The sequence below is a fragment of the Tamandua tetradactyla genome, chromosome 4 (assembly GCF_023851605.1).
Source record: "Tamandua tetradactyla isolate mTamTet1 chromosome 4, mTamTet1.pri, whole genome shotgun sequence".
Lineage (NCBI taxonomy): Eukaryota > Metazoa > Chordata > Mammalia > Pilosa > Myrmecophagidae > Tamandua > Tamandua tetradactyla.
This window is the reverse complement of record NC_135330.1, coordinates 53872008-53897701: the sequence shown is the minus strand read 5'-3', so window position 1 is coordinate 53897701 and position 25694 is coordinate 53872008. Positions and strand designations below refer to the sequence as shown.

The 25694-nt window shown below is 35.8% G+C and overlaps 1 protein-coding gene across 6 annotated transcripts in view; it reads left to right on the top strand.

Annotated features, from left to right (window-relative positions):
* Nucleotides 1-25694, top strand: part of ASPM (assembly factor for spindle microtubules) — a 69296-nt gene that overhangs the window by 13241 nt on the left and 30361 nt on the right. For 5 of the 6 annotated variants that reach the window (XM_077157310.1, XM_077157309.1, XM_077157312.1 and 2 more), the window contains exons 8-17: nt 38-179; nt 745-875; nt 1369-1544; nt 4070-4215; nt 4302-4387; nt 4917-5129; nt 5624-5828; nt 5919-6061; nt 6156-6284; nt 13502-13696. In XM_077157310.1, coding sequence (XP_077013425.1) covers nt 38-179; nt 745-875; nt 1369-1544; nt 4070-4215; nt 4302-4387; nt 4917-5129; nt 5624-5828; nt 5919-6061; nt 6156-6284; nt 13502-13696 — 1566 coding nt within the window. The remainder of the gene's footprint in view (nt 1-37; nt 180-744; nt 876-1368; nt 1545-4069; nt 4216-4301; nt 4388-4916; nt 5130-5623; nt 5829-5918; nt 6062-6155; nt 6285-13501; nt 13697-25694) is intronic. The other variant, XM_077157311.1, reaches the window with a different exon arrangement.

The following is a 25694-nucleotide window of genomic DNA, read 5'->3' as shown; positions in this document are numbered from 1 at the left end:
TGTAGTCCTGTATTTACCACTTATTTCTTCTTTTCAGACAATTTATGGTGAACTTATACCTTTGGAAGACAACAGTGATGTCACAGGGCTGGCTGTATTTATCCTGAATCGCTTACTTTGGAATTCTGACATAGCAGCTGAATATAGACATCCCAGTGTTCCTCATCTTTATAGAGATGGTAACTATTTCTTTCTCCACTCTGAACTATGCATAAATAGCTTCTTATTCTCGTCTCCATCCTAGTTTTACCTTCTCAGATAAATCTATTTAAATAGGTCTTTATTCCACTACTCACCCTTCTTCCATCCTTATTATCTTCCATCATTTCTTCTGTCACTCTTTTTTATTCTTTTCACCTCTGTGGTATCTATCTCCACCCCCTATCTCCAGCAGGCAATAAGCCCCATGAGTGTGGGTATCATATTTGTTTTGCTTTACTACTATATATCCAGCATCTAAAATGGTATGTGCATATAGTAGGTGATAAATAAATATTTTTGAGTGAGACCAACTAAGTCTCTTGATGTCTCTGTACCTGCTTTCTCTGAGAAATGGAAATGTTAACTTCACAGAGTAGAGGATGAGATGTATTCATACATATGAAACACTTAAGACCAGTCACATGATACTGTATTTGTGTTTGTTATTATATTTTTTATTACCTGTATATTACTATAGTGTTGATACTTTAAGGTGAGATTTGTCTTTCATAGACTAACTTACTATGCTTTGTATACTTTAAGGGCATGAAGAAGCTTTGTCTAAGTTTACACTGAAAAAACTATTATTGTTGGTCTGTTTCCTTGACTATGCTAAAATCTCCAGACTGATTGATCATGATCCTTGTCTCTTTTGTAAAGATGCTGAATTCAAGGTGCAGTTCTCATTTTATATTTTATATTTAAGACCTTTGCTTGCTTTTATTGCATAGTTTACTTAAAGAAAAAAAGAATTCCCTAAAGAACACTACTCTGGAGTAGAATAGGGAAGCCTGTCTAGAGGGTCCTGTCAGGCATAGCTCTAGCTGTGCCTGACTTTTGTGGGTTGACATTTCATCAGCACATTTTGACTTGAGAATGAGCTAAACTATGCCTGTGAAGAATTAATTTTGGGGAATCTCTTAATGTCGTGTATTATCAAATTATTGCTAATTTTTATGATATAATATTTGTTCTGAGCAATTATTTTAAAAGTCTTAAATTGGAAATCTGAAATTTGCATCCTCACCATATGATGTGAAAATGATACTCTTTTTTTATGTTAGTTTTACTTATTCTTGTGTATATAGAATAATTTGAAGAATTTGTTTTTATTATAAATGAAATTGTAATATTGAACAATAATACCTGCAATTTACTTTTCCACAGGCTAGTAAAGAAATTCTTCTGGCTTTTTCACGAGACTTCCTAAGTGGGGAAGGTGACCTTTGCCGTCACCTTAGTTTCTTGGGATTACCTGTTAGTCATGTTCAAACACTATTTGACGAATTTGATTTTGCTGTTACAAATCTTGCTGTAGACTTGCAGTGTGGGGTGCGTCTTGTGTAAGTATACGTAAGAATTATTTTGTACTTATATAACTTTCTTCTCTTGTGTAATGGAATACAGTCATGATTTAAAAAATTGAGATAGGCATCTGCAACACCTTCAGCAAATAGTTGATCAGTTCTTAGGCCCACAGACCTTGTCTTCTATCTCCCCACTCCATTTTTTGTCTGCTGGCATGTGATTTGAGTCTATGGTTAGGGAGTACTTATGTACCAGAATAGGAGTTAGGAAAAGTGTGGGGTTAATTAAAATATCAAACATTTCAATAACATTTTATGTCGGTTGTGGGTTCATAAGTTACCATACCATTTGAGACAAATTTTAATAATCTCAACCTCATTTTACACTTGAAAAAAACTAAGATGAGATAGAATGGTTTGCCCAAGTTTTAAACAGTTCATATTCTAAACAATTCAGGATGTTTGACTTAAAAACAATATTTCCTCAGTAACAACCTGGAATCCTCAAAATTGTCCTTATTATGAGTGCAATGTGTTACAGTCCTGCATAGGAAGAAATGGTCTTTGACATGGTTCTAGGATTGGCCCCTTTGTTGTTCCTAGATTGATGACATCTGTGTTGTTTGTAGGAAGCTCTCCAACATGTTTTACATCCGTATCAAGGAAATGTTTTTGTGGTCAAGAAAAAAGATCTTTTTAAAGCAAAGATAATGGCTTTTTTATGTCTTTCAGAAGTTTTTAAGCCTCAAAGTAGGAGTACATTAAGTTTTGAAATATGGGAAGCTAAAAGATAATGGCCTTCATAAAACATCTCCACTATAGTGTAGTTTTCTGAACCCTTTTCCTGATCTGGTACATTTGTTGTCAGATTTTAAGTTACTTATGTTATAGCCAGAATGTTACAGACAATCTGCATGCTAAAATTCAAATTGACTAAAACTTAACTGAACAAGAAAGAAGTTACTTATATATGCTTTTATTAGCTTCTTTGTTTAGACCAGAAATCTATTGAGTATATATTGAGAACATTAAATCCATGTCTTATGGGTCCACTTGAAAAAACTATGAATGTTTAGCTGGCAGAAGAGCAAGAAAACCTTGAGACATAAAATGTCTTCAGATATTTGAAGGTCTATATTATGCTAAAAGGTGATTAAATCATTTATTACCAAGCAGAACAACCATACATGAGCATTGGATGAATGTTTTAGAAAGACATTGATGCTGTGGTATAAAAAGTTGCCAATATTTTCATCGCTTAGGAAAAATCCAATTCCCAGTTGGAAAGTTCAAGCAGATGTCAGAGAATGCTTGGCCAGAATGGAGGAAATCTTTGAGTTCTCTGTTTTTTCAAAAGCAAAGTCATGTCCCTTGTTACCTTCTAAGTTAAATTTCCAGGAACATTCTTTTCTTTCCTCATCACATATTGTCACAACAAGTTAATAGTTGTCTGCGTTCACTGTAGCTTTATCTCACTTGAGTAATATCCATACAAGCATTATTTTTACATTTGGTTAATATGTGCATTTCATAAATCTAAGCCATCACATCTGTTTTCTGCCCAAAAGGGATGCAAGTTTTTAGACTTTGTATACTCCCCAGGAAAAGTAGTTATTGTTTTTATATTTTTCCACAAAGAAACACCTTCTACCAGATTTGTATTCTATGCAGTATCAGCAAAATGAATTTTGATTCTTAGAGGACATTTGAGACAATGCTTGGGATTGGTTAATCTGTTAATGCCACAGGTAGTGGGTTGGTCTACTGTTACAGAAGTGCTTGCATACACTGATTGTGTAGTTGGCCTAGATTGATTTTACATTCTTTTCTGACCTTAAGAAACTATGATTTTATTTTAAAAATTCTTCTGGCTTTTAGCTATATATAATTGGTTGGGACTTGCTTTATCTGGGGAAACGGCAATTATTATCTAGTGGATAAAGCACGACTGACCTAGATGAATATTAGGGGTTTGAATTTGAACTGAGGTATATATTTTTTTAGGTAAACACTCAAATATTTCTATAGTAATCTGTTATAGATATGAGAATAGCTTTTTAACTGATAAAACTGGGTTTTAGATTTTAGTTGTCTTACCATGGGCCATTGACTTAATCTCCCTGGGCCCTGATTTCTTCATCTGTAAAAAATGGGCTAATAATACCCAGTTGTAGGATTTGCTATAAGGACTAAAATTAAGGATAGAAAGCCCTTTTGATGTATGGAATATAGTACCACCTCAATAAATATCATTTTTCCTTCTCTTCCTCCCTTCCTTTTTCTTTCTCTGTAGAAGTTATTTTCCTCATGTGTCCAATTGTGTATGTATGTCCCATATTTTCTTATCATCTCTTTAAAGACTCTTTTCCCAATCCCCAGACTTAAAATGAGAAATAACTCTTGGAGCAGCTGGGCATTGAGAGACTTTTTTTGAAGTCCTTTTGACCTACAAGCACTTAAACTATTGGGATTTATTTGAACAGTAACTATGTTTAACTGAAGTGTGTTTTTCATACGTGTTTTTATACAGCAGTTTCATCTTAAAATTCCTTTATTGCTAGGCGAACCATGGAACTTCTCACACAGAACTGGAATCTCTCAAAGAAACTCAGAATTCCTGCAATAAGTCGTCTTCAGAAGATGCACAATGTTGACATCGTTCTTCAAATTCTTAAATCACAAGGAATTCAATTAATTGATGAGCAAGGTAGAAACTGAGTAAAGTTGGAAACATTTTTATCTTCCCTAAAAATTGATAATGTAAATATATTAATGGAATGTCTCCATTTGTAGGAAATGCAATTCTATCTAAGGACATTGTGGATAGGCACAGGGAAAAAACTCTCGCATTGCTTTGGAAAATAGCATTGGCTTTTCAGGTATTGAACATTTGGTTCATTTTGGACTTTTTATCAAATTTTGAATGGTGATTTATCAAAATAATTTGAATCAAATAAAGACTAACATAATTATCATTTACTGGGGTTTATTCTGCCCCAGGAACTGTGTGATATGACCTTTATATGTTCTAATTTAATCTTCATATAAACCCTCCAAGTAGGTTTTTCCTCCACAGATGAGAAAACTGAAGTTGAAGGTTGCATCATTGATAAGAAGTGGAGCAGAGATTAGAATCCAGACGTGCATGGCCCTAAATCCCATGTTCTTAACCATTACACATTCCATGACTTCTACATAGACTGTTTTTTGCCTTTAGCAATGAAGATGTTTGAGGCTAAAACCTATATACATTTTGGGTACTTTGTTTTCTCAGATATTTAAAAATTCTGATTAGGTTATCTTAAAATTTAATATCTATAGTTCCTCTAAATAGAAGAATTTTATTTCTCTGGGTTAAAAATAACATGGAAAATGGAAAGGTATTTATCCTTTTTGTATGTTTTTCAGGTGAATATTTCCCTTAATTTAGATCAATTAAAGGAAGAAATTGACTTTTTAAAACACACACAGAATATGAAGAAAATGTCTGCACTATCATGTCATTCTGTCATTAATAAGATAAAAGACAAAAGGAATAGTGCTTCCTTTGAACAATATAGAGAAAGTGTAAAGCTGTTGATGGATTGGGTAAATGCTGTCTGTGCCTTCTATAATAAGAAAGTAAGGTTCTTTGTTTTTGTTTTAACCAAGTATCTTTCAAATAAATTTTGGTTGAAGTCAATTGAGATTAATGCATGAAATTTTTTATTTCTTAAATAATTTAGTTTATTTGTGTAAGCAAAGTTTTCCTCAAATGAGGAGAGTATATTTTCATGTACTGTATTTCATTTAATCTGTCATCAATTGTATGATGCATTATAATTTTATGCATCACTAAGAAAGAAAAAATGTCCTAGGTGGAGCGTTAGGGGTAGGTCTAATAGTTCTATGCTAACTAAGTACCGGAAGAAGATAATTTATAGTCAAGTTCTACTTTTGAAGTGGTTAATATTTTATAACTGAGAATTTATCCATGAGTATGTTATTACATGAGGTACTGTTAACAATTAATGTAATATTTGTAGTTATTTAAAGGGAATAATAGACAATGAAACTATCTGTATCCATATTAATAGCTAAATACGATTAATTATTTCTCTAATATTTCCAATCAGGTCGAGAATTTTACAGTGTCTTTCTCAGATGGCCGTGTGTTATGTTACTTGATCCATCACTACCATCCTTGCTATTTGCCTTTTGAAGCTATATGTCAGCGTACCACTCAAACCGTGGAATGCACACAAACTGGTTCAGTGGTGTTAAACTCATCATCTGAATCTGATAGTTATCTGGATATGTCTCCTAAAGCATTTGATCACGGTTAGTCCCTTTTTGCTAATTAACTTTTTATGTTTTTTCTTATGTCACATTTTTGGCTAAAACTATATTTCTTTTTCACTTTCATGATAGAAAATACTTCAGAACTATACAAAGAGCTCCTAGAAAATGAAAAGAAAAATTTTCAGTTGGTTAGCTCTGCAGTTAGAAACCTTGGCGGAATACCTGCTATGATTCATCATTCAGATATGTCAAATACAATTCCAGATGAAAAGGTATGTAAAAGAAGTGTGTAGGTAATTAATGTATGTAGAAGATAATAATTTTATGATTTTTGTTGCTCTTTTCATCTTTTGTATTTTCTCGTAGGTGGTTATTACCTATTTGTCATTTCTTTGTGCAAGACTTTTGGATCTTCGTAAAGAAACAAGAGCTGCTCGACTTATACAGATAACTTGGAGAAAATATAAGCTTAAAAGAGAGCTAAAACACTATCAGGTACTCCTAAAAAATAAAAACACTATGGTGTAAATTGAACTTCATAAGTTGCCACTTAATTGATTCTTTGTAATTTTTACTTTTTTTTGATTGTTGAGGTAAATATAATAATTTTTGGTGTGTTTTGTTTGAATTAGGGTAGGTGTGGATATTTCTCTCTAATTCCTAATGTTTCCTTCAATTGGTATATCTTCCATCTCCGTTCACTCTTTCATTACTCTGCTCCAGAGAAATGGAATAACCTATCTGCTTTGTCAGTTTGTAAAGAATACACTGGGATGCTTGACTCAGCTTACCCCTTGTTTATCTTGGAATCTAACCTGACTCCAGGGATAGAGAGATCTGCATTGTTTTTACAGGCTGTGCTCTTTGAGACTTGATGCCTTCTAGTGCTGCTTGGGACTGGGTGTCAACTATCTGATTTCTGATTGAATTATAAAACTTGTTTTCTGCAATTAGCAAATTTATTTTTGTCTTACTTTGAAACGGTCTTCTAACTTATTCTTTATTAGTTATAAAAGTGATTTTTGGTTTCTATTGTTTTATTTCTCAGAATGTTTGGGAATAGGGGCATGGAAATAGAGATGTTATTTAGTTCTCTTTGCTACCCCCAATAGTATGAATTTTTATATTACTGTAAAATAACTTTTTTCTTTTGAATCTTCAGAAAAAAATTTGTTTTTAATAAGCTGAGACATAGTCTGCTTGATGAAGTTGAACAAGCTATCTTTTCTATTCATTTCCCTATCTGTTCCACTATCATTGGTTATATTTGTTAATTTGGAAAAATAAAATCAAACAAGCAGCCATGCATAATACAATTTATATTTCAGAAACTTTGTTCTACCTGATATTGCCCCTCAGTTTTGAATTACAACATATTTATGATAAAGTTCTTAGTAGTTGGAAAAGAACAGCTAAACTTTGGCATCTTAAATGTAACATATTTTCTCATACCTTATCAGGCTTGGAGATACTAATGATGGAAATAATTTGCTACTGCCACTTGCTCTGTCTTACCCCTCACGTTCTCAGGATCTGCCTTCTCACCCATAGATCCACTGGAGGCTAACTCTGTACTGTTGGAAGTTTCTAGGAGAACTGTTTTATGTTTTAGGAAAACTTTCAGGGAAGTTTTCCTGATCACTCCTCAAATTATTTCATCAAATCTTTTTTTATTTTTATTTTTTTTAGCATTTTTTTATTGTGTAATATAACATATACAAAGCAAAGAAATAAAAAAGCAGTAGCTTTCAAAGCACTCTTCAACAAATAGTCAGAGGACAGATCCCAGAGATTGTCATGGGCTACCATATGATACTCTCATATTTTTCCTTTTAGTTGCTCCAGAATATAAGGCCAGAGGGCTTAAATTCTTTTTTATCATCACAATCAACTTTTTTTCCTTCTTTTTTTCGTGAACAATAGCATATATACAAAAAAGCAATAAGTTTCAAAACACAGCCACACAATTAGTTGTAGAACGTATTTCAGACTTCCACATGGGTTACAATTTAACAATTTCAAGTTTTTACTTCTAGCTGCTCTAAAATGCTTGAGACTATAAAAGAGATATCATTTTAATGATTCAGCATTCATAATCATTTGTTAAGTCCTATCTTCTAGGTATAATTCCACCATCACCTTTGATCTTTCCAAACCTCTCTTTAGGATTGTTTGGACTATGACAATTCTAAATTTTTAATATTGGAAGGGTCTGTCACTCATATGGGGTAGGGAGATGAACCTATCTGATGTTCTGGAGAGGCTGGGGTAGGTTTCAGGACTCATCTGGACCAGAGACCCATCTGCAGGTTGCAGGCTTCTGGCAAGTTACTCTAGTGCCTGGAACCTTTGTGGAATCTTATAAATTGCCCTAGGTGTTCTTTGGGATTGGCTGGAATGGTCCTGGATGGGGGTTGGTAGGTTATGATAGGTAGCAATGTTTACTTGAAGCTTGCATAAGAGCAACCTCCAGAGTAGCCTCTTGACTTTACTTGAACTCTCTCTGCTACTGATACTTTATTAATTACACTTCTTTTCCCGCTTTTGATCAGGATGAAATTGTTGATCCCATGGTACCAGGTTTGGATTCATTCCTGGGAGTCCTCTCCCACATGGCCAGGAGGGAGATGTTCACCCCAGGATATCATGTCCCACATAGGGTGAGGGCAATGATTTCACTTGCAAAATTGGGTTTTAGAGAGACTGAGTCCACATCTGAGTAACAGCAGAGGTCCTCCAGAAGTAACTCTTAGGCATGCCTATAGGTAGTCTAAGTTTCTTCGCTATCTCCATAAGCTGTACACGAGTAAGCCTCATGATCAAGGGCATGGCCTATTGATTTGGTTATCCCTAAAGTTTGACACAGTATCAGGAGGGGATTCTCTGATGGTAAGGTTTAATAGTTCCATATTCTTTCTCCCCTCCCTCAGGGAACTTTGCCAATACTTTTTGATTTTCTGCCTAATATACTCTAGGCTGTTTCCAGGCATTACAATAATCTATACAGGATTAAAGGACCTCTTTCTTATTCTGTGCTTCCTTGTTTCAGTTGTTCAAATGAGCTCTACAGATAAGTTGAATTAAATTATGCACTACAAAAAATTTCAATTCCAGATCAATCAAACCTTTCTTCCATTGGTCTCATTCTAAAATATGGACACTGTCTTCCTTACCCCATGTTCTGAATTACTTTAACCCTAACCTGTTTGGCTTCATTCTTATCTCTCAATATCATTATATATATAAAACAGCCTGTCAAAATCCAGAAATAATAATCAGCACTCCGGATTTAATGTGTCTGCTCTAAAAGCTTTAACTCTAGGCTCCTGTTTCTTATAAACATTTTCTAAAGGTGACCATACCATTCTTGTTCTTTTTTTGTTTCTGGCTTTTTTTGTCTTACCAAATGTCCCACATGTTCATTCACATCATTGCATGACATTGCTCCTTTGTTTATAATTTTATGCCATCGTTCACCAATCTTCTCCATCAGTGCATCCTTTAGCCACCTGCATTCATTGGGCACCATATAAAGGGCCCAAAGTCCACAGTCCATCAATATGCTCAATTTTAGATAATTTCATTGTTCTCAAGAGACAGAAAACCAATAAACGCACCCTTGCCAAATACGAAATCTGAACCTCTTAACTCTTGTCCCTCTCCCCCTTATTTCACCTATGCTGTTGCTGTGGTAGTGCTGATGATTTCCTTTTGAACATAGTTCATAGCATGCAATAGCAGTTTTCCCCCCATACCCTGGACTTAAACACTGTTTATACAAGAATCATATCTTTGAAGTAATTGTTATGAGAACTCATTCATATTTCTAGTGCCTGTCAGTGGGACGCGTAGGTCTAAACAACCCCTTTTAATTTTGTTCATCATCAGTATGGTAATATTACTTCTATACCCACTAGAGAATCACCTTCACTCCTATCTATTCCCTTACATTGGCGTTCAACCTCATTAGCTAACAGTTCACCCATCTCTAGTTTCTGTGTATCTTTAAGTCCCCTATCTTCTGTTTTATAAGCCTCTGATTATATCTTTATGCTTGTCATAAATGTGGAATCATACAGTATCTATCCTTTTGTGTTTGGCAAACTTCACTCAGCATTAAGTCCTCAAGTTTTATCCATCTTGTCATGTGCTTCAGGACGTCATTTTGTCTTACTGCTGTGTAATATTCCATCGTATGTATATACCACATTTTGTTGATCCACTTGTCTGTTGATGGACATTTGCTTTGTTTCTGTCTTTTGGCCATTGTGAATAATGCTTCTATGAACATCAGTGTGCAAATATCTGTGTTGTTGCTTTCAGCTCTTCTGGGTGTATACCAAGTAGTGCTATTGCTGGGTCTAAGGCAACTCAATGTTTAGTTCCCTAAGGAACCACTAAACAGTCTTCCTTAGTGGTTGCACCGTTATATGTTCCCATCAGCAGTGCATGAGTGTCCCAGTTTCTCCGCATCCTGTTTATAGTTTCCTGTTTGATAGCATCCATTCTTATAGGTGTGAAGTGGTATTTCATTGTAGTCTTGATCTGCATTTCCCTTATAGCCAGTGAAAATGAGCATCTGTTCATGTTGCTTTTGAGCCATCTGTATTTGCTCTTCAGAAAAATGCCTGTTCATATCTTTAGCCCATGTTATAATTGGATTGTTTGTTCTTTTGTTAGTTGTATGATTTCTTTGTATATACGTGAAATCAAACCTTTGTCTGATACGCGATTTCTAAATATTTTCTCCCATTTAGTTGGTTGCCTCTTCACCTTTTTGACAAAGTCTTTTGAGGTGCAGAAACATCTGATTTTTGAGGAGTTCCCATTTATCAATTTTTTTCTTCTGTTGCTTATGCTTTGGGTGTTAAGTTTAGGAAGCTACCTCCTATTACTAGGTCATGAAATTTCCCTACATTTTCTTCTAGAAGCTTCATGGTGCTAGTTCTTATATGTAGGTGTTTGATGTACTTTGAGTTAATTTTTGTGTAAGGTATAAGATAGGGGTCTTTTTATTCTCTTGGCTATTGATATCCAGTTCTTCCATGCCCAATTATTGAAAAGATTATTTTGTCACAGTTTGGAAGATTTGGGGGCCTTGTCAAAAATCAGTTGACCATAGATTTGGTAATCTATTTCTGCACTCTGAATTTGATTCCATTGGTCAATACTTCTGTCTTTGTGCCAGTACCATGCTGTTTTGGCCACTGTGGCTTTATAATAGGTTTTAATGTCAAGGAGTGTTAATCCTCCCACTTCATTCTTGTTTTTTAGGGTGCTTTTAGTGATTCAGGGTCTCTTTCCCTTCCAGATGAATTTGGTGGTTAGCTTTGCCAAATATTCCGAGTAGATTGTTGGAATTTTGATTGGTATTTCTGCGTTGAATCTGTAGATCAACTTGGGGAGAATTGAAACTTAACTATATTTAGCTTTCCTATCCATGTTCAGGGAATGTCTTTCTACTTATTTAGATCTCCTTTGATTTCTTTTAGCAACGTTATGTAGTCTTCTGTGTACAAGTCCTTTATGCCCCTAGTTAAGTTCATTCTTAAGTATTTGATTCTTTTAGTTGCTATTTTGAATGGACTTTTTTCCTTAACTGACTCCTCAGCTAGCTCATTGCTAGCTGTATAGAAATGTTACTGATTTTTGCACATTAATTTTATATTGCTTTGATTAGTTGTTCCAACGTCTGTGTCTCCTCTGGTGTTTGAATTTGGTCATTAGCCAGGGCTAGTTGTCTGCATCGTGATATGCTTAGTGATCTGCTGTCTTCGTTGCAAGCAAATATCTTGAATGATTTACTTTGGGAGTTGATTCCTTTCAGTAGTCTAAGCCCTTGTGTTTGTGGAATGGTTGTATAGTAGGAAGCAGGGCATGGGGTGGAGGTACTCAGTATGGTGGTTTGTTTCAGGCAGGTGTGGGCGCAGGTTGGGGATGTTACGCTGATGCTTGTGAAAGTGGGTGCCCAGTGGTCAAGGAGGATGTAGCTGTGCGTGTGCACCGGTCTGGGGTGCGTTACCCTAACGTATGCTGGTCTAAGGCACAGGGCCCTTTGTGCGCATGTGTAGAGCTGTGGCAGCAGGTGGGCGTTATGCCTTTCTGGATTGGGGGCAGATGTGACCTGGCTGCGCAGGTTGGCACTTTCTCAGAGCTGGAAAGTGAGGCTGAGGCGTGTGTGCGTGCATGGTTCTAGGACTGCTATGAAGTGCGGTTCCTAGAACTTAATGATGTGGTTGGGCCCCATGCACATGCATGGGCCTGGGAGTCCCTTTAAGGGATGTACTGAGCTCACAGAGGGCAGAGTGAGGCTGTGAGACATTATGGCACAGGGCGGGGATAACCTAGGTATGGAGGTTAGTACCTGCAACCTTTAAGCACGGGCAACAGGCTGCAGGGAACAGGGAGGAGGAGGTAGTACTCAGGAGGTGTGCAGGAGAGATGGGTTGTGCTGCACTTGGTTTAGGGGTGTGGGGCAGGTACGTGCACTCGGGGCTGGTGGGGTGAAGGTGCCTGGAGCGCGAGGAATGAGAGAGGTGATGGGGTTCAGGTGTGTGGGGTGTGGGGTGAGTCGCTGATCACAGGGCTGCACTGGTGAGGGTAGTGCGCCCAAAGAACATTACCTGGCTTAAACCTGATGTTTTTTAGAATATCACTTTGATCCTTTCCATAGCTGAGTATCTTCCCATGCTGTGCAGCCTATACCTGCAGTACCAGCCACCTATTGAATGCTACTATTAATTAAATCCGTAGCTGGTCTTTGTGTAGACCCTACCTTTCCCAATGGGCTGTTCTGGGTAGCAACATAAAGAGTTATGAGTCATGCTATAAATTATACCATTTTACCAGAGGAAAATATGCATCTTCTAATTTTCAATGCAGATGAAGTGAAGTGATAAATATAGCCTTCAACATATAGCAAAGTGCTTAAGGGCATGGACTCTGAAGCCAGACTACTTGGTTCAAATCCTGGCTGTGCTACCTATGGTACTGGCAAGCCACTTGATCTCTGTGCTTCAGTTTTCTTATGGTCATAAGAGTGAGGTTTAAATGAGCCATCTATGAAGTGTTTAGAACAATACTCCTAGGGCAGCTGACTCTGTCTACTAATGGTGTTGGGAAGATCAGACACCAGTTTTCAAAACCCAAACTACATTCTTTTCTCTCCAGCCTCTATGGCTTAAAGCTACAATGCATTCTGTGCTGAAGAAGAGTGTTTTGCTTCTCTCCTTTTGTATATTACAATATGTCCAAATTACAACAAAACATTCTTACCTTATCTTGTAAGGCATTTTATTAGGGGTGGCAGGGGTTGGGGGTTCTCTTTTTAATTTTCCATACAATCCACTCCCTCCAAAAAGTCAAGCATGAATTCATTGGAACCAAATCTGAGAAACATCAGATTATACTTCAAATTGCCTTTTACCTGGTTACTGAGTATCTGATAGATCAAACATAGATCAAACACCTTAAGATGATATTACCTAGGAATCTTTGCTTCATTATGCACATATATTTGCAAACCCACCTAGCAACATGCCCAAAAGTGTGTTCCAAAAATGAAATACTTAAACCTCAGGGCATTTTCTTTCTAGGATCAATTTGATTAATGCTTCATTTAGTAGATGATATTCTTAAAAAGAATAATCTAAAGTCTTTTTTTTAATGATTAAATTTTAATTCACATTACCTGTTTTTTTTTTCTTTTTTAGGAGAGAGACAAAGCTGCGAGAATCATTCAGTTTGCTATAATCAATTTTGTAACTAAACGACGACTGAAAAAGGAGATTAATGCAACGTTGATCATTCAGAAATATTGGCGAAGACTCTTAGCACAGAGAAAATTATTAATGTTAAAAAGGAAGAACCTGGAAAAAATTAAAAATAAATCAGCATCAGTTATTCAGGTATAGTATCCAGGACTAATTTTTTAATATAAAAAAATTTAATATCATCTTTAGGAAATGATAAAATGTAATAAAAGTTTAAATTATATTTTAGGAGTGCATGTTTTTTCCTTATATTTAATTTTAACAAATATTTAACCCCTGCCTACTACTTGCAAAACTCTTTGCTGTGTTCAAAATAAGACTTAAATATGATAGAAATGCTGCATTTGTTCTGAAGGAGCAGATATTCTAGTTTTAAATACCCTTTGCTGTCTTCATTTTATATTAGAGGTTTACATTCTAGCTGCATGGGACATATTAGAAACCTGTACCATTTTACTTTGTATAGCTATATACCCAGCCAAGCTCTCTTTTATATTTTTTAGTGTGAGTCTTGGAAATTCTCTTTGGGGACAGACGTACACATTTCCCTCTGTATTCTTTGGCATGTAATATAAATATTGCTTGTAATTCATTATGAAATGCTTGTGTTTTTTCTATTTAGTAAAAAATTTGTGACATTTCTATTTTACATAATGGAAATGTTCTTTACATATACATAGATTGGTTTTTGATTTAGATTCTATTTTAATAACATTGAGGAGGTACACTATTTAAATTCATCTTTGTAAATAAATGCCTTGGAAGAATCACTGCATAATTTTATCTGCTTTGTAAATTTAGAAACCTTTGGCTGGTGACCATTATTGCTAAATGAGGAAGGGGTTTTGATTTAATTGTCTTTTTTTGAAACTTTTTCTAATGTGAGATATTATACATAGAAAATTATGCAAAACAAGAAGAGGTTAATGATTTTTCACAGAGTGAATGCCATGCAACCACTGTCTAGTTCAAGAAACAATATTGCCAGCCTTGTTAGAAGCCACTTCTTAATCAATTAACCTTTTCACCCCAGCTCAAAGCAGCTGCTATCCTAATTTATACCAATCATGGCTTTTTCCTGGATGTCATCCTTGAACAGTATAATTTAATCCTGCCTATTTTTTTAAATCAAATATATATGAGTTCAAACAGTGTAAATTCTTTCAAGTGGCATTATTACATTCATGAGATTTATCAATTTTCATAAATGTTGTTGTGGTAATGGTTTATTTTTCATCATTTTATGGTATTCCACAATTTATTTATGTGTTCTATTCTTTTTTTTTTTTAGTTATTTGTAGTTATAATTTCACAGACACTTTGGTATTTAGAATGAACCAGTTTTTACATGTAATGACGTATTTTCTCTGAATACATTTTTGTTCAAATTCTGTGACTTAAAATGGAAGATACTCATGAATAATATTAATGAGGAGGTTTAATACTTCAATATACTTTTAAAAAACACAAATATTATTCTGCTTTAGAAATAAGTTCTTTAGACATTCCAGACTTTAGATTTCATATTGAAGCCTGTTGACTTCTCGTCAGGCATTTTTTTTTTTTAATTTTTATTGCTACAACAACATATGAGCACACACATTCTTAACGTACGATATCTGTTCTATTCTTGATGGATATTTGGCGTTTCTACTTTGAGTTATTATAATTAAATCTACTAGGATTTGTCTTTTGAAATGAAATATATACATTCCTGTCCAGTATATACCTAGGAGTAGAAATGTTTTAACTCAGGGTATTTTTGTATCATCTTCAGTAGATACTGTCAAAGCCTTTTCCAAAAGTGGTTGTTGCTATTTAAAACCCACCGGCCATTTATAAGAATTCATGTGTCTTATCTGCATCTAGGTTAATACTTGAAATTGTCTTTTTAATTTTAATTATAATGAAGGTTACGTAGTTGTATCTCATAGTAGTTTTAATTTGTGTTTTCTTGATTATTAATGCTATTAGGCACCTTTTCAAATTTGGAAATCCTGTTTGGTCAAATGTTTTTTCAAGTCTCTTGCTCATTTTTCAGTTTCCTTGTTTGCTTTATTGTGAATTTGTAGGAGATCTTTGTATATTCTGAATATTGGGCCTTGAATACAATGCATTTTTATGATCTTTTCTTAATCTGTGATCTGCTATTGTTTTACTCATGGAAGTGTTTACTCTTCTTTTATGGTCAGTGCTTTTTGCATCCCATTTAAAGAGAGTTTACTTGTCCTAATGTATTGAAAATAATCTATGTTATAGTGTAAAAATTTTAATATTATGAATTTTACATTTAAATCTTGGCTGAAATTAATTTTTGCATTTGATTTGTTTTAGGGGACATTTTTATTTTTAGATGTGATAATCAGTTTCAGTAAAATTTACTACAAAGACTATTCTTGCCCCACTGCTGTCCCACATTTAGTATACATCAGGTGTTTTTATATGTGTAGTAATGTTTGTAATATCTTTTCTATTCCATTGGTCTTTTGTTCTATCTTTGAGTCTTATACTGTAGCTTTACAGGAAATCTTGATAACTCCTTTGTCCATGTTTTTAAGAGTTTTTTAGCTATTCTAAGTTACTCTACATTTTCATATAAATTTTAATTGGTCAGTTTGATTACATTGGGTATCTTTATAGTATTATCTTTCAATATATATGAACGTGGTATATATTCACTATATATTTAAGCCTTTTTAAAAATGCTGCTTAATAATGTATTATCGTTTTATACAAGAGGTATTAAATACATTCATTTGTTACCAAGTATATAATACCTTTTCTGAGCTTTAATTTTTAAATTAGCATTCAGTAAAATTGCCCCTTTTTTCAGAGTACAATTCCATTAATTTTAAGCACTGTAAAGATTTGTGTAACTATCATTATCAATCATGATACAGAACAGTTCTGTCATCCAGAAAAAATACCTTTCTGATTATCCTTCCCTTATATCCAGCTCCTGAAAACCCAGCTCTGTTCTTTATTACTACAGTTTTGCCTTTTTGAAAATGTCATATAACTAGAACTAGACAGTAAGTTTGTGGTACTGGCTCCTATCACTCAGCATAATGCTTTGAGATAGAAAACTTGTTGCTTGTATCAGTAGTTTTTTCCTTTATTTTAAAAATACATGGGCAGACTCCAGGAAACAAACCCAGGTCCCTGGCATGACAGGTGAGAATTCTACCACTGAGCCACTGTTGTACTGCCCTATTTTGTTTTCTTTTTTGTTGCTGAGTAGTATAGTGATATTCTATTGTGTGTATGTGCCACATTTTGATTATCCATTAATCCGCTGAAGGATATTTGGTGTTTCTAATTTTAGGTGATAATTAATACAGCTTTTGTAAACATTAGTGTGCAGGTAGTTTTTTGTGTAAAGAGTTTTTTTTCACTGGGGTAATTATCTAGGAGTAGGATTGTTGGATGGCAAGTGATTAACTATAAGGTACTGTCAGACTTTTCCAGGATGACTGTTCGATTTTGCATCCCCATACTCAATATGTGAGAGTTCTAATAGCTAGCTCTACATCCTCACCAACGCTTGTTGTGCATTTAGCCATTCTGATAGCTTTCTAATGGTGTCTCATCTTGATTTTCATTTGCATTTCCTTAAACTTCAATGATGATGAACATGTCTTCATTTACTTAGTTGCCTTTTCAATATTCTCTTTGGTGAAGTGTTTTTTGAAATCATTTGCCTATTTTTTTTTTTTTTTTTTACAACTCTCCTGCATTTTTTTTTTTTATTAATGGAAAGAAAGAAAAAAAAAAAAGAAATTAACACAACATTTAGAAATCATACCGTTCTACATATGCACTCAGTAATTCTTAACATCATCACATAGATGCATGATCATCGTTTCTTAGTACATTTGCATCAGTTTAGAGGAACTAGCAACACAACAGAAAAAGATATAAAATGTTAATATAGAGAAAAGAAATAAAAGTAGTAATAATAGTAAAAAACAAACAAACAAAAAAACCCTATAGCTCAGATGCAGCTTCATTCAGTGTTTTAACATGATTACTTTACAATTAGGTATTATTGTGCTGTCCATTTTTGAGTTTTTGTATCTAGTCCTGTTGCACAGTCTGTATCCCTTCCGCTCCAATTACCCATTATCTTACCCTGTTTCTAACTCCTGCTGGACTCTGTTACCAATGACATATTTCAAGTTTATTCTCGAATGTCCGTTCACATCAGTGGGACCATACAGTATTTGTCCTTTAGTTTTTGGCTGGACTCACTCAGCATAATATTCTCTAGGTCCATCCATGTTATTACATGCTTCATAAGTTTATCTTGTCTTAAAGCTGCATAATATTCCATCGTTTGTATATACCACAGTTTATTTAGCCATTCTCTGTTGATGGACATTTTGGCTGTTTCCATCTCTTTGCAATGGTAAATAACGCTGCTATAAACATTGGTGTGCAAATGTCCGTTTGTGTCTTTGCCCTTAAGTCCTTTGAGTAGATACCTAGCAATGGTATTGCTGGGTCGTATGGCAATTCTATATTCAGCTTTTTGAGGAACCGCCAAACTGCCTTCCACAGTGGTTGCACCATTTGACATTCCCACCAACAGTGGATAAGTGTGCCTCTTTCTCCACATCCTCTCCAGCACTTGTCATTTTCTGTTTTGTTGATAATGGCCATTCTGGTGGGTGTGAGATGATATCTCATTGTGGTTTTGATTTGCATTTCTCTAATGGCCAGGGACATTGAGCATCTCTTCATGTGCCTTTTGGCCATTTGTATTTCCTCTTCTGAGAAGTGTCTGTTCAAGTCTTTTTCCCATTTTGTAATTGGGTTGGCTGTCTTTTTGTTGTTGAGTTGGACAATCTCTTTATAAATTCTGGATACTAGACCTTTATCTGATATGTCATTTCCAAATATTGTCTCCCATTGTGTAGGCTGTCTTTCTACTTTCTTGATGAAGTTCTTTGATGCACAAAAGTGTTTAATTTTGAGGAGCTCCCATTTATTTATTTCTTTCTTCAGTTCTCTTGCTTTAGGTTTAAGGTCCATAAAACCACCTCCAGTTGTAAGATTCATAAGAGATCTCCCTACATTTACCTCTAACTGTTCTATGGTCTTAGACCTAATGTTTAGATCTTTGATCCATTTTGAGTTAACTTTTGTATAAGGTGTGAGATGCGGGTCTTCTTTCATTCTTTTACATATGGATATCCAGTTCTCTAGGCACCATTTATTGAAGAGACTGTTCTGTCCCAGGTGAGTTGGCTTGACTGCCTTATCAAAGATCAAATGTCCATAGATGAGAGGGTCTATATCTGAGCACTCTATTCGATTCCATTGGTCGATATATCTATCTTTATGCCAGTACCATGCTGTTTTGACCACTGTGGCTTCATAATATGCCTTAAAGTCCGGCATCGCGAGACCTCCAGCTTTGTTTTTTTTCCTCAAGATGTTTTTAGCAATTCGGGGCACCCTGCCCTTCCAGATAAATTTGCTTATTGGTTTTTCTAATTCTGAAAAATAAGTTGTTGGGATTTTGATTGGTATAGCATTGAATCTGTAGATCAGTTTAGGTAGGATTGACATCTTAATTATATTTAGTCTTCCAATCCATGAACACGGTATGCCCTTCCATCTATTTAGGTCTTCTGTGATTTCTTTTAACAGTTTTTTGTAGTTTTCTTTATATAGGTTTTTTGTCTCTTTGGTTAAATTTATTCCTAGGTATTTTATTCTTTTAGTTGCAATTGTAAATGGGATTCGTTTCTTGATTTCCCCCTCAGCTTGTTCATTACTAGTGTATAGAAAAGCTACAGATTTTTGAATGTTGATCTTGTAGCCTGCTACTTTGCTGTACTCATTTATTAGCTCTAGTAGTTTTGTTGTGGATTTTTCCGGGTTTTTGACGTATAGTATCATATCTTCTGCAAACGGTGATAGTTTTACTTCTTCCTTTCCAATTTTGATGCCTAGTATTTCTTTTTCTTGTCTAATTGCTTTGGGTAGAACTTCCAACACAATGTTGAATAATAGTGGTGATAGTGGACATCCTTGTCTTGTTCCTGTTCTTAGGGGGAAAGTTTTCAGTTTTTGCCCATTGAGGATGATATTAGCTGTGGGTTTTTCATATATTCCCTCTATCATTTTAAGGAAGTTCCCTTGTATTCCTATCTTTTGAAGTGTTTTCAACAGGAAAGGATGTTGAATCTTGTCGAATGCCTTCTCTGCATCAATTGAGATGATCATGTGATTTTTCTGCTTTGATTTGTTGATATGGTGTATTACATTAATTGATTTTCTTATGTTCAACCATCCTTGCATACCTGGGATGAATCCTACTTGGTCGTGATGTATAATTCTTTTAATGTGTTGTTGGATACGATTTGCTAGAATTTTATTGAGGATTTTTGCATCTATATTCATTAGAGAGATTGGTCTGTAGCTTTCTTTTTTGTAATATCTTTGCCTGGTTTTGGTATGAGGGTGATGTTGGCTTCATAGAATGAATTAGGTAGCTTTCCCTCTGATTTGATTTTTTGAAGAGTTTGAGGAGAGTTGGTACTAATTCTTTCTGGAATGTTTGATAGAATTCACATGTGAAGCCATCTGGTCCTGGACTTTTCTTTTTAGGGAGCTTTTGAATGACTAATTCAATCTCTTTACTTGTGATTGGTTTGTTGAGGTCATCTATTTCTTCTTGAGTCAAAGTTGGTTGTTCATGTCTTTCCAGGAACCCGTCCATTTCATCTAAATTGTTGTATTTATTAGCGTAAAGTTGTTCATAGTATCCTGTTATTACCTCCTTTATTTCTGTGAGGTCAGTAGTTATGTCTCCTCTTCCATTTCTGATCTTATTTATTTGCATCCTCTCTCTTCTTCTTTTTGTCAATCTTGCTAAGGGCCCATCAATCTTATTGATTTTCTCATAGAACCAACTTCTGGTCTTATTGATTTTCTCTCTTGTTTTCATGTTTTCAATTTCATTTATTTCTGCTCTAATCTTTGTTATTTCTTTCCTTTTGCTTGCTTTGGGATTAGTTTGCTGTTCTTTCTCCAGTTCTTCCAAGTGGACAGTTAATTCCTGCATTTTTGCCTTTTTTTCTTTTCTGATAAAGGCATTTAGGGCAATAAATTTCCCTCTTAGCACTGCCTTTGCTGCGTCCCATAAGTTTTGATATGTTGTGTTTTCATTTTCATTCGCCTCGAGGTATTTACTAATTTCTCTTGCAATTTCTTCTTTGACCCACTTGTTGTTTAAGACTGTGTTGTTGAGCCTCCATGTATTTGTGAATTTTCTGGCACTCCGCCTATTATTGATTTCCAACTTCATTCCTTTATGATCCGAGAAAGTGTTGTGTATGATTTCAATCTTTTTAAATTTGTTAAGACTTGCTTTGTGACCCAGCATATGGTCTATCTTTGAGAATGATCCATGAGCACTTGAAAAAAAGGTGTATCCTGCTGTTGTGGGATATAATGTCCTATAAATGTCTGTTAAGTCTAGCTCATTTATAGTAATATTCAGATTCTCTATTTCTTTATTGATCCTCTGTCTAGATGTTCTGTCCATTGATGAGAGTGGTGAATTGAAGTCTCCAACTATTATGGTATATGTGTCTATTTCCCTTTTCAGTGTTTGCAGTGTATTCCTCACGTATTTTGGGGCATTCTGGTTCGGTGCGTAAATATTTATGATTGTTATGTCTTCTTGTTTAATTGTTCCTTTTATTAGTATATAGTGTCCTTCTTTGTCTCTTTTAACTGTTTTACATTTGAAGTCTAATTTGTTGGATATTAGTATAGCCACTCCTGCTCTTTTCTGGTTGTTATTTGCATGAAATATCTTTTCCCAACCTTTCACTTTCAACCTATATTTATCTTTGGGTCTAAGATGTGTTTCCTGTAGACAGCATATAGAAGGATCCTGTTTTTTAATCCATTCTGCCAGTCTATGTCTTTTGATTAGGGAATTCAGTCCATTAACATTTAGAGTTATTACTGTTTGGATAATATTTTCCTCTACCATTTTGCCTTTTGTATTATATATATCATATCTGACTTTCCTTCTTTCTACACTGTTCTCCATACCTCTCTCTTCTGTCTTTTTGTATCTGACTCTAGTGCTCCCTTTAGTATTTCTTGCAGAGCTGGTCTCTTGGTCACAAATTCTCTCAGTGACTTTTTGTCTGAGAATGTTTTAATTTCTCCCTCATTTTTGAAGGACAATTTTGCTGGATATAGGAGTCTTGGTTGGCAGTTTTTCTCTTTTAGTAACTTAAATATATCATCCCACTCTCTTCTAGCTTCCATGGTTTCTGCTGAGAAATCTACACATAGTCTTATTGGGTTTCCCTTGTATGTGATGGATTGCTTCTCTCTCACTGCTTTCAAGATCCTCTCTTTCTCTTTGACCTCTGACATTCTAAGTAGTAAGTGTCTTGGAGAACGCCTATTTGGGTCTAATCTCTTTGGGGTGCACTGCACTTCTTGGATCTGTAATTTTAGGTCTTTCATAAGAGTTGGGAAATTTTCAGTGATAATTTCTTCCATTAGTTTTTCTCCTCCTTTTCCCTTCTCTTCTCCTTCGGGGACACCCACAACACGTATGTTTGTGCGGTTCATATTGTCCTTGATTTCCCTGAGACCCTGTTCAAATTTTTCCATTCTTTTCCGGATAGTTTCTGTTTCTTTTTGGAATTCAGATGTTCCATCCTCTAAATCTCTAATTCTATCTTCTGTCTCTTTAAATCTATCATTGTAGGTATCCATTGTTTTTTCCATCTTTTCTACTTTATCCTTCACTTCCATAAGTTCTGTGATTTGTTTTTTCAGTTTTTCTATTTCTTCTTTTTGATCAGCCCATGTCTTCTTCATGTCCTCCCTCAATTTATCAATTTCGTTTTTGAAGAGGTTTTCCATTTCTGTTCGTATATTCAGCATTAGTTCGTATATTTCAGCTCCTGTATCTCATTTGAACTATTGGTTTGTTCCTTTGACTGGGCCATATTTTCAATTTTCTGAGCGTGATCTGTTATCTTCTACTGGCGTCTGGGCATTTAGTCAGTTTTCCCTGAGTGTTGGACCCCACAGGTTGAAAGATTTTTCTGTGAAATCTCTGGGTTCTGTTTTTCTTATCCTGCCCAGTAGGTGGCGTCGTGGCACACGTTTGTCTACGGGATCCACCAGTAAAAGTTGCTGTGGGTCCTTTAACTCTGGAAAACTCTCGTCGTAGGGGAGGTTCGACAGCCGAAGCGTCTTGGAATAGTGCCAGCCGGCCCGGGGGTCCGAACGCAGGGAGGGTCGCCAGCCGCCGCAGCACATGAGAGTGCCCGACCGAATTTCCTAGTCAGCCTGGGGCGCCAAGCGTTGCGGAAGGGCGCCAGCTGTCGCAGCCCGGGAGAGTGCATTGTTCCCAGCCGGACCGGGGAGTCACGTGTTTGGAAGGGACCCCTTGGTCACCGTTCTCCGTAGTCTGGGGATTTCCGACCCAACTCTCTCAGTTGGTCCGGGGGGCCTCACGTGGTGGGGACGCCAGCCGCTGCGGCCCAAGGGGACCGCCTGCCCAATTCTGCCAGCTGGCCTGGGAAGGGGGAAGGGAGGGACTCCGGCCGCTTGCCGTCCCGCCCAGGAAAGCCCGCGTCCCTCGGTGATCTCACCGGAGCTGGTTCTCCCAGACAGTCAGCCGTTCCAGGATGGGGTACGCTGTCCCTTTGATCTCCGTCGTGGCTCCGGGAGCTGCTCTGTATTGTCTGCACTCCCCCAGTAGCTGTTCTGGAGGAGGAAAGGTGAGGGTGGCAAGGCTGTCGAGGCTGGTGGCGGAGGAGCCGGTGAAGGCGGAAGAGGGCACCGTGGTAGTTGGAGAGCCGCTGAAGCAGGAGGGGGAAGAGGGGAGAGGAGGGCGGGCAGGTCGGCTACTGCGGGGCGTGGGTGCCGCGCGGCGGGCCGGCGGACAAAGAGGGGAGAGGAGGGCGTGCAGGTCGGCTGCTGCGGGGTGTGGGCGCCACGTGGCGGGCTGGCGGACAAAGAGGGGAGAGGAGGGTGGGTGGGTCGGCTGCTCTGCCTATTTTTATAGTCAGTTTATTTTATTATTGGATTGTGGGAGTTCATTTTACATCCTGATTTAAGTTTTCTGTCAGATAGTGATTTGCAAATATTTTCTCCCAATCTGTAGTTTCTCTTTTTGTTCACTTAGGTTCATTTGCATAGTGAAAATATTTAATTTTGATGAAATCCAATTATCATTTTAAAACTTTATATATCGTGCTTTTAGTGTCATGTTTAAGTACTCTAAAAGTTTCAGAATTTTCCGTTTTAAATTTAAACCTATATTGTATTTTGGGTTATTTTTTGGATGAGATATGCAGGTTTGGTCATGGTTCATATTTTTTTACATACGTATTTCTAATTGTTCCAATACTATTTATTGAAAAGACTGTTTTTTCTCCATTGAAATGCCTTTGCACCTTTGTCCTAAATCAATAGGCCATCTTTATGTGGGTCTTTTTTCTGGATTCTATTCTGTTCCACTGATACATATTGTCTATACCTTCACCAATACTACAGTTCCATGGTTACTATAGCTTTATATTAAGTCTTAAAATCAAGTGGTGTGTAATTCCTGAAACTTAATTATTTTTCAAAATTAGTTGGGCTATATTTTTAGTACCTTTGCCTTTCCATATATTTTATTGATTCAACTTTTCTATAGCTATAAAAAATCCTGCTGGATTTGGTTTGAATTCCATTATTTCTGCAGATCAGTTTGGAGCATACTTGACATCTTTATTATGTAGTCTTTCAGTTCATGAACCACATGGTATGTCTCTCCAATTATTTAGATCTTTGATTTCTTTAATCAGATTTTATTAGATTTATGCCTAAATATTTCAGTTATTTTGAAGGTTTTGTAAATGGTATTGTTTTAATTTTGGTCCCTTTTGGTTCATTGCTATTATATAGACATATGGTTTATTTAACTCTGTATCTTATGTCATTGCTAAACTCACATACTAGTTCTGTGGAGGTTTTTGTTTTTTCCCCTGTAGATTTTTTGGGACTTTCTATATAGAAAATCATCTTCTATGCTAATAGGGATGCACTCATTTGTCTCTTTCCAATTTATGTTTGCTACCTTCCTTCCTTCCTTCCCTCCTTCCCCCTTTCCATCTTTCCATCTTCCTTCCCTCCTTCCCTCCTTCCTTCTATTTCTTTCTTTCTTCCCCTTATTTTACTGACTGAGACTTTTAGTACAGGGTTGAATAGAAGTGGAAAGGCAGCCATCTGTGCCTGGTTTCCTCATCTGGAAGAAAAGCATTCCCTCTTTTCTACCATTATGCATGATATGAACTTAGATTTTTTGTTGATGCCTGTCATTAGGTTGAAGAAGTTCCTTGCTATTTCTAGTTTACTGAGAGTTTTGTCATCAGTGGCTACTGAATTTTGTCAAATACTTTTTCTGTATCACTGGAGATACCTAGGTGGTTTTACTTTTAATATGGTGGGTTGCATTGATTGATTTCCAAATCTTTACTTAACTTTGCATTCCTGAGATTAAACTTATTTATTTAATATGGTAGGTCTTAATCTTTTTGACAGTGTTCATTTCCATTTGTTAATATTGGTTGAATACTTTTACAACTGTATTCATGAGGTATATTGGTCTGTTTTCTTGTGGTTTTGGTTTCAGAGTAATACTGCCTTCATAAAATGAGTTGGAAAGTTTTCCCTTCCTCTTGCATTTTCTGGAAGATGCTGTATAGAACTGGCATTATTTCTTTAAAGGCTTTGGTAGAATTCACCAGTGATGACTATCTTGGCCTGGACTTTTCTTTTAGAAGATTTTTTTGAACTAAAAATTATAGTTATAAATTATTACAGACTATTTGGTTTTGGTGACTTTAGATAGATTGCAGTTTTCAAAGAATTGATCCATTTCATCTACGCTGCTGAATTTATGTGAATATAGTTCACAGTATGACTCATCATTTTACAAAATCTGGATCGTCTATAGTATATCTCCTTTTTCATTCCTTTTTTTAAATTTTTTTTAAACATAACATGCAACACGAACATTCTTACCATATGATCATTCCATTCTTAGTATATAATCAGTAACTCACAATAGCATCACATAGTTCTATATTCA